This window comes from Silurus meridionalis, chromosome 3 (assembly GCF_014805685.1).
Source record: "Silurus meridionalis isolate SWU-2019-XX chromosome 3, ASM1480568v1, whole genome shotgun sequence".
Lineage (NCBI taxonomy): Eukaryota > Metazoa > Chordata > Actinopteri > Siluriformes > Siluridae > Silurus > Silurus meridionalis.
Window position 1 is genome coordinate 24,553,661 of NC_060886.1, and position 13,724 is coordinate 24,567,384.

The window sequence follows — 13,724 nt, forward strand, 5'->3', positions numbered from 1 at the left end:
ACATGGCTTTATTTTTTCCCAAACTGAAGCACCAATATCTAAGCTAGTAAAATTTGCACCAATCCCTGAGTCTGGCATGACTAAGACCATTGAAAGTGGCATGCCTCTAGTGCTACAGTGTGAAATATCAAACCCAGATGCCCCAGTTTGTTGGTTTAAGGATGGAATACAACTTCAAACAAAAAATGGATTAGTGATCCAGTCAGAGGATTGCATTAGACGGCTGGTCATTCCAACTGCAGAGCTCTGCCACACAGGGATGTACAACTGTGAGGCAATGGATGATGTCATAAAATTTAAGGTGTATGTCAAAGGTGATTTGAAACCTAGTTTAATCCATGTTGAACGCACTAAAAACAATTGAATTCACTAAACATCCAATATTTGATTAATTACAAATTTTGTATTAATGATAACAGCATATATTTGTATAAAATAGGCATACTATTTAAGAAAACATTTTAATCACTCTAGTGTCACTGTATGGCCTGTTGCCATTCTTTAAATCTACAATTATGGTGGTTTTTCTAGTGACATTCCTGCACTTAAGTGACAATCTTACACTTAAAACATACCCCCAAACCAAAGCTGCTTTAATTAAAACATGCTAAATTGAACTCTTTAGAGGCACGGATGAAAGGTTCATCACTCACTCAGACTGAGAAGAATGCGATGAAAGCCAATGAAGAAGCCAATGAAAATGTTCCACACAAAGAGACAGTAAATACTTCAGCTCAGGTCTGCTTGTACAGACAAGAGCAACAACAAATTCAAGAGCGTCTTGCTGTTATGCCATCAGAAGAGATCGGATCAGAAGAGATCAAATCAACTGAGCTGTCTGACTCGGGAGTATACAGTTACGAAACAAGGGATACCAACATCCTGAGTACTGTGGATCCACCAGGTGATTCTTCAGTCATCTTTGCCATCTCAACCCATCTGATTACAATACTAACCCCTTCAGTCATGCAATGGTCACTAATAGTCATTGTGCTGACCACGTCATTTGAATAGATTCAGGGTTAAATTTCAGATTTTTGTTTTAAACATCTGACCCAGATGTTTGTTATTTATATGTGTTTTACTGCATGTGATTAACAGCAGAAAGAAAGAAGGATTATGTAAATGTGACACATAATGTAATGCCTCACATAATTCATGTAAAAACAGACATAACTAAGTAAAATTAGTTTACATGCTGCTGCACACTATGAATAGATTCACCACCATTACAACATTACAACAGACCTAGACATTTAAATATACCATAAAGCTTTTGAATTCGTAGGACCAACTAAGAACATGTAAAATTCAAGATTCCAGGAATTTGCATGTTAATTATATAGAATTTAAATATTGCCCAATACGCAAGTAGTACTAAGAATAAGAACAATTTTTGTCATTGTTGAATGTGTTTAGATTTTATTAAGCTTTCATTATTTACTCTTGCGCTACTAATATCCACATCCACATTATCATAGTCTGATTGTTCACGTTTAGATTTTATTTAGAATGTGTTTAGATTTTATTAAGCTTTCATTATTTACTCTTGCGCTACTAATATCCACATCCACATTATCATAGTCTGATTGTTCTCTTAGTTTGATTGTTGCTTGTATGTTCTTATTGGCATTTAATGCACCATCATTTTTCTTATATGACAAAATAACCATAATAAAGCAACGACTTGGTGCCATTCTTAATAATGTCTCTAGGGAAACAATACACTTAACACTAGACATGGACACCACTGACACAAATGTATCTTTCTACAATGATGCCTATAGTGCCACCAGTGACGTTCTCCACTGTCGCTGAAACCCAGAGGAACAAATCTGCTGAAGTTGGAGAGCCATTTGAATTGGAATGTGAGGTCTCAGATGCTGCCGCATGTGTATGCTGGTACAAAGATGGAAATGAGCTGTCATCTGAAGCTGGAGTTTTGCTTCAGACTGAAGGTACAATTAGAAAACTTTCTGTGCAGTCATCTGAATTATCTCACAGTGGAACTTACAACTGCAACACAGATGCTGATGCAGTTGCATTCAACGTGGATATTAAAGGTGATTTACATATTCTTTGATTCTTAACAAAATTGTTTCAAAATTAAATATTTTTCTATCATCTTAGTGATAGAATTATTTTCTTTTTATGGCACTCACAACTATGTAGCTTCGTCTACGAAGTTAAAACCACTTTCAGAAATGGAGAAGAACAGGTCCGCTGAATTAGACTCACCAACTGTTCCAAAATATGAAATCTCAGACTCCAAAAGCCAGGTTTGCTGGTATAGAGATGACACAGAACTCCTCTCAAACATTGGACTTGATACCCAAAGAGATGAAAATGTAAGGAAATTAACTGTTCAATCAACCGAACCTTCATACACTGGCCATTTCATCTGTGGCAGTCCTGATGATGCTGTATCATTCGAGATGGACAGTCAAGGTGATTTTCCAGCAATTGTTGAATGTATATAATCTAGTCTTCAAATTCCCTAATAAAGTTTGCCTGTCCTCCTACCAGACCCAGTGTCAATGGAGCTAGTAATAATTGGGAGAGGAGGAATGAACAGATTTTCCTAATACTGAAGACCATTAATTAAAATATCAATAAAACATATTTGCAAATCTGATTACAGGAATTGAAGATATCAGCTATAATATTTACATTTCTAAAGCAGCTGTTATATAAAATCATTACTTAGTCACATGACAGCAAGCCAATCGCATTTTTGTTTGTTGCATGCAACACTTCGATTGCAAAAGCTATCTTTGATTTTCAAAAGTTCTGTTCAAACCTTGCCGGGCCTGTGTCTAACCTTCTACAGTTCTTCACATCTATTAATAACAACTATTTACTAGCTATTTATTAATAACAACTAATTTATTCATTTAAAATATAAAACATGTTCTGTGACTAATATGAGTTCCTTTGGATATCTCAAATAAAAATAGTACATAAAGAAATGTTCCCATTTCATATACTTTTAATTCAATAGTAATTTTCTACACCTTAAAATTTTTTATAGCTACTCCCATAAGGTTCTCAGCCCTTACAGAGGTGGCAAGAAACAAGTTAATTGAAGCAGGCTGCCCCATTATACTTCAATGTGAAATCTCTGAGTCTTCTGCCCAAGTTTCCTGGTTTAAAGACGGAGTGCGACTCTTTCAAGAGAATGGAATTGACATCAAATCAGACGGCACCATGCGAGCACTGATCATCCAATCAGCTGAGCTCAAACACTCGGGCACATACAGTTGTGAAGCTGGCGATGATCGTATAGCATTCAAGGTGGATGTTGCAGGTGATTTTGAGTCCACATACTTTCTCAAAACCACTAACATGTCAAATAACGCTTCATCCTCTAAATGCTTATATAAAACTTTAACAAACAAATGTAAATAACCAAACACTGAAAACCATTTTAAATGTAGTTAGTGCTAAATGACAGATCCCTAAAATACATTCATGCCTATATATATATATATATATATATATATATATATATATATATATATATATATATATATATATATATATATATAATTTTTTTTTTAAAGGTAAAGGTATTTTTTATTTAAGAGGTAAAAACCATGAGAATATTTGTCACTTTCTCACTGTTAATTCTAATTGCTTGGTAAATGTACCATATATTACAGAAACACCATTTAACAAAAAAAGCCCTTTTCATAATAACATGAAGAAGAAAAGATCATATTCATATTACTGTCATTATCCCCCTCATCCATTAGTAAACTGCCACATAAAAACAAGTGGCAGAGAAAGTCTGTGTACAAATCTAGTAATCCCATTTCTTTGAATGAATAAAACACTCCTAGCTTCACCAGTGATGTTGACAGCTGTCCCTGAGAATGAGAAGACCAAGTCATTTGAAGCAGGCTCACCTATCATTCTCCAGTGTGAGATATCTGAGCCTACTGCTCCGGTCCAGTGGTACAAGGATGGGACTCAGCTCTTACCTCAATCTGGAGTTTTCTTCCAATCAGAGCACACCATGAGGACATTGGTTATCCTGTCAGCAACGTTTTCACACTATGGCGTTTACAGTTGTAATACGGCTGATGATATCAGCGAGTTTTATGTGGAAATTAAAGGTGACATCCAAAGTTTATCCGAACCACTGCCACATAACTAACAAATTCATCATTGTGTCCTGTCCAACTTTCATTGGTTGAACGCTATGGATCCATTCTACTGCTTCTGTAAATGCTAGATCATTTTTCTAAAACAGATGCATAAAGCCATTTGCAACATTTCTGCCACGTTTGCAATCTACCCATCTTCTTTGTGCTTTCTGTTTATGAAGAAGATCAAGGGGGAAAGCATGTCTATTACATTGCTCAACTGCAATTCATCCTCATTAAGCTTTATTGAATGCTAGTTCTGTCCATTTTGCTGGCTGTTAAGAGTGGGGAACATCTGCAGCACTTGATAATGCATGCAACCCATATGTATTGAAAAAGGACTCAAGAAATGAAACTGTGTAATTCTTATTCTTTATGCAGCACCTCCTGTGACATTTGCCTATATCCCTGAGGAAGAGCTCCACAGGAATGTAGTGGAACAAGAAAAACTCTTCCTTCATTGTGAGGTGTCCAGATCTGACGCCACTACACAGTGGTACAAAGACGGAGTGGAGATACAGACCAGTACCAATGTCGAAATAGAGACTGAAGGCACCATGCGAAAACTGATTATCCAATCTGTTAGAATGTCAGATGCTGGGGCATACACATGTCGTGCAGGAGGCAGTGCCTTAATATTCAAGGTTAATGTACGAGGTGGGTACCTTTAGCATATTCGACATTGAAAATAAAATGCTTCTCTGCATGTATGTTAATACATAATAGCTGGTTTAAACATTTACTAAACTACTGTTTTACTCGGAAAGTCGTTAGACTTAATAAAAAAAACAGTTCTGTTGGTGAAAACACCTTGTTGATAAGGGAGTTTAGTGAAAAATGGCTAGATTGGCTCAAGCTTTTAAGGATTGGATCAAGGTTTAGTAATTCTACATCAAACACTTTATAACTGTTGAGCAGAGAAGCACAGTTGAAGAAATAAAGTTGAAGTATTCCCATCTTCTATTGTCCAGTTTCTGTGAGTCTGTATTCAAATTAGTCTGCAAACACTATTTTTTTTTTTTTACTTTTTCCCAACAGAGCCTCCTGTAATGATTGTCTATCCCAAGGAAGATGTTCACCTTGATCGACATGTTCCAGAGGAAATTGTCCTCAGTTGCGAGCTTTCACGTCCGAATGGAAGAGTGACTTGGTTCAAGGACGGACAGAAACTTCAAGAAAATGAAAATATGAAATTAAAAATAGAAGGTCCATACAGGAGACTGAAGATTCTTCACAGCAGAGTTGAGGACTCAGGAGAGTATGTCTGTGACACTGCTGATGACTCAAAATTCTTCCATTTAAGTATAAAAGGTATATAAAATCCAAATGATATGTAAAGACGGACAATTTGTGTTGAGACCACTAAATTTTTTAACCATATGTGGTACCCCCAAACTGTTATCAGAAAGTTGAAGGCACACAATTGCCTAAGATGTCCTTGGATACAATAGCATTAAATGATCCCTTTATTCATACTAGGAGACCCAAACCTGTTCCTGCAAGACAATGCCTCTGTGCACAAAGCCAGCTCAATAAAGATATGGTTTACATTCGTTAGAGTAAAAGATCTTGACTGACGTCTAACCTTTGTGATAAATTGGGAAAGAAAAAGTCTTCAAAGTCTACCACTGATGTTCACCAAAATGTGCAAGGGTTACCTTCATGGCAGAAACTGACACCCTTCCAGCTACAGCATTTTGCACCTGCCTATGAAATATGTAGTCTTTTAAGACTCAATACATCTGATCTAAAAAATGATGTCTTTTCATATTCTAATCAATATCATTGTGACCTTCTGTTCTAAAGAAACCAGAAAGCTCTCCTGAGGTAACCAAGTAAAAATAGCTTAAACTTATTGAAGCATCCTCATTGTCCAACAGAGGAAACAACACCTGCATGGACCTCAGGCCTATAGGCTTATATACAGTATCGTAGAAACTTTGGAGTAAGAGGATTATAGATGTAAGGCAGGTTATGTTGTCAGTATACTTCCATCTCTTACATTAACTCAGTCTCTGTCCTGGCCAGTTAAATGAAACTATACAAGTTCAACTAGAACTTCAAGTAAAAAAAAATAAATAGGCAAAAATGAACGATTTTGTCAATCCTAAAGCTGCAGCAACCACATTGTCCAAAAGACATAAAATCAGCCAACTTTACAGCCATCACAATACCTACAATCTCAGCTTGCAATTCCTGATTTCTTAATCAATTCTGTTACACAAAATTCTGTACATGTTGAAGAATGGTGCCATTTTGTCATGCTACAGATTTACTCTAGATATTGTTTGTGTTTAAATATTTTCAATTCTATATAAAAAAAAATTGCATATATAGTTATTAATTGTGAATACGTAACATCACTTGTATTCTGTTACATTTCAGCCTTGTTTAAACTTGGTATAGATCTATTCCATCTAAATAACCTTTTGAATTATCTGATTGCATCAGGCACTGACCACCTAATGTGTTTTCCTACAGAACCCCCAATACGCATAGTTTCCCCAAGCCAATCCCAAATGGAACTGTGCCAGCAAATGTCAGAGAGGATGGTGCTGAGTTGTGAAATTTCCAGAGGCAATGCTTCTGTGCGCTGGTATCGAAATGGACTTGAGGTAGAAGAGAATGACAACCTGATTCTTGAGGTTGATGGTGTTTACAGAAGACTCATTATACCAGAGACAACAGTCAGTGATTCTGCAGAATATGTTTGTGACACAGCTGATGACTCTGTGACATTCTTCGTAAACATTGCAGGTGCTGAGATGTACAGAGATGTACAGAGATGTTTCGAGTACACTTCAAAACTGTCTAAAGGAAAGAATTAGAAAACTACTGTTTATGGCCAAATGTTTGTGGACACCTGACCATAATACACATATGTGGTCCTTCAAAATTGAAAGCACAAAATAGGTTGACTTTGCATTACTGACCTTGGTTTTTTCACTGGAACTGCAATACCACTGTACACTTTCAGGATAAACTGGAATGTAGCTTGTAGCTGAATATGAAAATACCAACATCCACATTGCAAAATGTAAAGCATTATCAGAAGACTACAACAGCAAATAAGGAGCTAATTCTGGAAGGGGATGTTTGAAAAGCACATATGGTGTAATGTTGCGGTGTCAACAGACTTTTGGCCATATGAAGTAGCTGCTTTTATAGACTTGTTTGTGTCATTTAAATTTTTAAATAGCTGATTCTTAAAATGATAACTTCCATTTGTGCAGAGCCCCCGGTACGATTTATTCGGCCTAGGAAGATGGCATACGAAGTTGAAAAGTTTGTTGGAGAAACCATTGTGCTTGACTGTGAGGTGTCAAGATCAAATGCAGAAGTCAGTTGGAAGAAGAATGGAGAAGAGATTTTGGAAAATATCAATATAACTATAGTTGAGGATGGCAGTACTCGGCAGTTAACAATTCATTCATTAAGGCTTGAAGACACAGGCCAATACTTGTGTGATGCCAAAGATGATGTAATGGATTTCAGTTTAAAAGTAAATGGTAAGTTTCTTGTCAAATTGACGTAGATTAGCTTGATTGATGACCATGTCCCAATAATTATTTTACTTTCCTTTGCAGAACCACCACTCAGATTTGTGCAAAAAAGTGAGATAACAGACAGACATTTTGTAGTATCAGATGCCGTTGTGCTCAAATGTGAACTGTCCAGAGCGAATGGTGTAGTCTGCTGGTACAAGGATAATAAAAGGATTGTGGGTAATGATCACTTCACATTTGAAGAAGAAGGCACCTTTAGATCTCTGATCATCTTAAATGCGGAGATCGCGGATACTGGTGAATACGTGTGTAATGTGAAGGACGAGAAGGTTGTCTTTAATGTCACAGTAGAAGGTAAATGAGAAACTGTCACCCGCTACTGCTGGTAATACATAATAAAAGCACAATACACTAACACCTAGTGTACCTTTGTGTTCTATTTAGAGGCACCGGTGTCTATCTTAGGAAACACTAGGACCCCAGAACACCACTCACTCGTGGCTGGAAACGAGCTGATCCTTGAATGTGAGGTGTCTCATGAGAACGCTGCTGTTCAGTGGCTCTGTAATGGGAGGGTATTGCAGGCAGATACCCGAATCAGTATTGAAAAGAAAGGTGCTATGAGAAAACTTGTGGTCTCCAACATTCAAGTGTCTGACTCAGGAGAATACGTATGTGATGCCATTGATGACAAAATGTACATCTTGGTGACAGTTCAAGGCAAGCTAACCATGACTTCCATTTATATGATCAACAGACTATAAGGAAATACTGTAAATGCATAATAAATCGATGAAATCTTTGAACTGAACACTTCATAAAGCAATGCTAATCTCTAAATATTATTCTGTTTAATAGAGCCACCATTCGAGTTTGTCAAAAAAGAAGAGATAAACATCGCTGCCTATGAAGAGGAAAGCGTGACATTGTGTGCTGTGGTTAACAGGGATAATGGATCTGTGCAATGGACCAAGGGGGGCAAACAAATCAGAGATCATCGTTTTTATGCCACAAGCGACGGGCATACTCACTACCTGACTATAAAGCATCTTAAAAAATCAGATGCCGGAGAATATGAGTGTGACGTGGGCACAGATAAAGCTCGTTTCAGCGTGCAAGTCAAAGGTAAATCAAGACTTTTGTGTTACTTTATCACTCAACTTGAATGTGTTGACTGTTCAGGCAACACAGTCATTGTTCTGAATCTGGAACTAATGTGTATAAATATTTAACTTAATAATCCTGCTTGTTAATGTGTCCTGTAGTAAGAAATTGTTTACAACATACAAACCATGTGCTCACAGCAATCTTCAAACGAAACGATTTTTCTTTCAGCTATGAAGATAAAATTTTCCAAGCCACTGCAAAATGCAGTAGGGCTTAAGGGTAGTAATGTTGTTTTAAGATGTGAACTCCAAACCTCCAAAGGAGATGTCCAGTGGCTGAAAAACAACCGAGAAATCACACCAAACCGACATTTTACAATCCGTGCAGATGGGCAAGAAAGAAGCCTTACAATACATAACTTAACAGACAGTGATGCAGGGGAATACACATGCGAATCAAAGGATGAGAAAACATGTGCAAATGTAGAAGTAAAGAGTAAGTACAATTTTACTAAAAGAGCTTTTCTTCATGTTTAGAAGAACCACACTGATAAAGACAACTAATTTCTTTCCTGCATAAAGGTGGAGGTGTAGCTTACTGGTTAAGGAATTGAACTTTGGACTTTTCTAAAGGATGTATATATATATTTAGTACAAACTTTTTTAAATGTTAAACTTTCGAGCCAGTCGCGGATTCTTGTGAACTATCAGATATTTCGTGAGTCACTCTGACTCAGGTTCCAAATGAAAAGTCATGAACTATCGAGGTCGTGAGTGTCAAGGTCACGAGTATCGAGGTTCCACTGTGTATATATATCCAGAGCGACTTACAACTGAAAAGGGAAGGGTTAGGGGCCTTGCTCAAGGGCCCAGCAGTGGCAGCTTGGTGGTGGTGGGATTTGAACATGTGACCTACTGATCCAGTCCAATGCCTTAACCATTGAGCTTTCACTCTTTTCTCTCTCTCTCTCTCTCTCTCTCTCTCTCTCTCTCTCATTATATATATATATATATATATATATATATATATATATATATATATATATATATATATATATATATATATATATATATATATATATATATATATATATATATATATATAATGTATTGTCTTAAGAAAATTGCCACAAATTTCCTTCACAATCGATAACATTTATTTTTACTCTTGTTCTACAATTTCTTCTTAAGCCCCTCGTGTTCTGGAGTTTATTGCTGAGTTGCACAACATAACTGTAATGGAAGGAGAAGATGCAACATTCAAGTGTGTAGTGTCCCCAGAAGATGTAAGGATAGTCTGGTGTATGAACAACTGGCCTATTACATCAAATGACCGGTTCAAAATCACAAGTAATGGACTGTGCCACATGTTGTACATCAAAAACTGCCAAGTGTCAGACAGCTGCAAGCTAACAGCAGAAGCTGAAGGAGTGATATCCAAAGCTCTGCTACGGGTTCAAGGTGAGATATCATTAGAAATTGATTACATGGTTTAACAATTAATCACTTACATTTTTCTAATGGCCAACATGTTTCAACTACTAATTTAAATAATATCTCAGTAGACAAAAAAAAAAAAATTACCTTCAAAAATGTTCTTGAATTGTCTTTGATGAAAAAGCAGGTCAAACTTTTCCATTACACTTATGAAACGTGTGAAACATGGACATTAGATGCATTCTTTAGGAGTTCAGACAACTGTTTACTGCCAAGGCAACATATTTGCAATAAATAATGACCCTTCAGACATGGTTGTTGAAAAGGTGCCTATAATGGTTTGCACTTAGCAGCTTCTCCAGTTAGAATTCCACTGATAACTGACAGAAGCAAGTGGCCATTCTCCTGTGCATAGCACTAGGAACACAAAAGGAGCACTATAGCAGGCATATTCAAAAAAAAAATTTGTACTACAGCCTACTTTTATGTTAAAGTCTGCTTTCATCATCTTTAGACAATGATGATCAATAAGAGATTGACTGTGTACAGAGAAACAGGTGCTGTTCACAAAGAAAATGGAATCGGTGGTTGCAGAAGAGTTTGGGGAGGCAACTCTTGAGGTGGAGCTGAACTTAGAATGTGGAGAAGTGCAGTGGATGAGACAAAGTGTGGTCATACACCCTGGACCTAAGTTTACCCTGAAACAAAGTGGCCGAAAGCGTATGCTCACAATCCACAAACTCGCCCTTTCTGATCGTGGGACTTACAGCTGTGAAACTCTTCATGACCGCACACAAGCTGGGCTCAGCGTGGAACGTGAGTCTGCACATGCTGCTGTCTGTTTCTCACTATGTGTTGTTATTTTTTGTTTACTGTGGTTGCTGGTGATACCGCATTGACACTGAGCCCTCATTTCTGTTGTTGTTTTCTTTATACCAAATCAATAAACTGAGCAAGAGTAATACGAGTGGTGAATCAGTGACGCTTGTTCCACGGCTTGACGGTCAGGAACAGCTGAGCGACAGATGATTCCCAAGAAGCACACTTCTGTATTGACATAAGATCAGATGGCCATAAGAATTCAATTAAGCAGTTCAAATGAAAACTGGATCAGGGGCTAGAGAAAGGTCTTCTTGTGGTTTGTCTGTTAATTCATTTGAATTGGCTAAGAAATTGTCATATTAACATAGTGTAGTTATATTCATAAACTGCAGAGAAATTGTTCTCTAGTTACAATATTGTGTCTTATTTATTTGGTGCTGCCAGTATTTATTATTGCCTACATTTAAATAGACCAATCATATTCACTGGATAGTAAATTATATTGTTGCACATAGTGTACCATAGATTTGGTGTACCACCAAAGGACACAAACTTAATATTTAAGTACCATAACATGTAGCATTTCTTTCAGTTTCCGGGATTGGCTTTCACAACCCCATAAAAACTAAGGCATCAATGTTGTCAGTGTTGTATTCTTAATATTTTTATGGTTTCATTTCACAATGTATCAGTGTTTATGTGACAAGTCAGAGTATCATGCAAGTGTTGTTTGATTTCTGTTCTGTGTCTTTCTTACTCTTTCCCCATTGAAATCCGTATAGAAAACAGTCTAAAAAAGTAACCAGTGAGTGAGGGAGCAATTCCAGCCAAAGCATTAGTTCCCTAAAATATCCTCAAATCATGTTGTGCTAAAATTAAAGATTACTTTTTCAAATATTCTGCCTTTGCAATTTTAACATTCAGCCCACAAATCAGGCTTTGCCACTCATAGCTAATTTTCAGCGAATTGATACAAACACCAGATTGAGTGCTAAATATTTTTTTCTACTTAAGGTCTTTCTACTTGTGGTAGCAAAATGTCAGTGCTTTCCCTGTCATTGGCACCTCGTATGAATTTGGATCTCTTTTCATAGCTGCTAAATATACACCCTGGCCTTCAAAATCTAGGGTGGTGTCACCAACTCTTAAAAATAAACCACTTTTTTTTTCCATGGGGAATGCCTGCCTCTTTCGGAATACTTTAAAACCCATTGGCATACTCTGGAATTTGGGAATTAATACAATGTTGGACAACGAGTCCAAGCCTGTGGACCCAAATATCATTCTGTTCTAAATACTGTTTATTCTTAATATCCTATTTTTAATTCTATCAAGAAGAATAGCCTTTAACAATGTAAATGTATTTGTGATTTCTTATTCCTGCTGTTTTCATGTGCACGCAGCACGGAAAGTTAAAATACGGAAAGAGCTGAGCGAGATTCATACGTTTGAGCGCGAGACAGCATCCTTTGAGGTGGAGCTGACACATAGCAATGTGGAAGGCATGTGGCTGAAAGATGGAAACCGACTCAAAAGCAACAACCATTGGCGCATGACTACCCATGGCAATGTGCATTGCCTGACCATAGCCAACCTGTCACTTGAGGACACGGGAACTTACATTCTCCACTGAAAATGCAAAATCATCTTCCAGACTTACAGTTAAAGGTAAACACACTGATTACAATACATGGGGTGGGGGCATAAAACAGTACTGGGTTATAACTTTCAAAAAATGTTTACATGATCCATTGTATTAGTGTACGTTTATATGATTAATATAATATAAAATTTTCAAAGCTGCAGCAGGCATACAAATTTAAAATATATTGAATCAATCAGCATTCAGCAGTATTAAAACAAAATCTGTTTTACTGTTATGACTGTTATGGGTTACTGCTGTAGAAGTACATTTTCACAGCTAAATTTAGTCAGTGCAACAGAAATACATAGGCTCAATCACTGCTTAAATTCTTCATTCAGCTCATTCAGCTAGTCTTAGTCATTAGACCTTCTAAAACATTTCAAGAACCAAATACCAAAAGAGCTGCAAAGTAAACAGGTGACAAGAAATAGTATTTGCCCACTAATTGTAACAAGACATCTCACAGCAATTAACTTATAAGGGTTGGAATTCAGTTGTGAGTAGGTCAACCGCAGTAGGGGGTAAGGCGTTGAGGCATGATGCAAGTCAACATGATGCAAGATGGTTAGATTTCAGACAGTGATGGAATTACAATGGAATGGATTAACGGCTTTCACTGCGGCTCTTCCTTCGTGTCTACTTACACATATAAAAAGACTCTGATCACATGTCCAGAGTGCAGCTACCGAAACTTTTCAAGCCTTCATCAAGCATACATTGGTAGTATGTAAGGTAATCTCTTTTATACCAAGTCACTCAATAGGGCTTATCTGTTGGAGTCTGTGAGCTGTCAGTGTGGATGACAATAGATTGAAAATGCCACTGCAACAAAGGGATCTCTGTGCATACCTGACCATTGCCAAGTTAAGTCTGGTTATATTCAGTCCATCATTATACTAGACACCGGATTAGCAATATTTGGCTCTTAAGAACTTGAAAAGAGCAATGGAGGTCAGCCTAACGCGATCTGTTTGCCACAAGCATGCCTGCACAGGTACACCAGTATATAAATAGGAAGCTTAGACTACTTTTTTAACTTCATTGAAACTTCATACCTGCT

The 13,724-nt window shown here is 37.1% G+C and overlaps 1 protein-coding gene across 1 annotated transcript in view; it reads left to right on the top strand.

Moving 5' to 3' along the window:
• The window catches only part of LOC124381761 (obscurin-like protein 1), a 35,317-nt gene that overhangs the window by 13,399 nt on the left and 8,194 nt on the right, over nt 1-13,724 (top strand). The window contains 17 exon segments of the mRNA XM_046843616.1: nt 30-314; nt 626-904; nt 1,788-2,063; nt 2,173-2,448; nt 3,032-3,307; nt 4,530-4,805; nt 5,187-5,459; nt 6,630-6,905; nt 7,382-7,657; nt 7,736-8,008; nt 8,099-8,374; nt 8,513-8,779; nt 8,990-9,256; nt 9,952-10,221; nt 10,747-11,013; nt 12,423-12,633; nt 12,635-12,687. Of these exon segments, the coding sequence (XP_046699572.1) occupies nt 30-314; nt 626-904; nt 1,788-2,063; nt 2,173-2,448; nt 3,032-3,307; nt 4,530-4,805; nt 5,187-5,459; nt 6,630-6,905; nt 7,382-7,657; nt 7,736-8,008; nt 8,099-8,374; nt 8,513-8,779; nt 8,990-9,256; nt 9,952-10,221; nt 10,747-11,013; nt 12,423-12,633; nt 12,635-12,687 (4,377 nt within the window).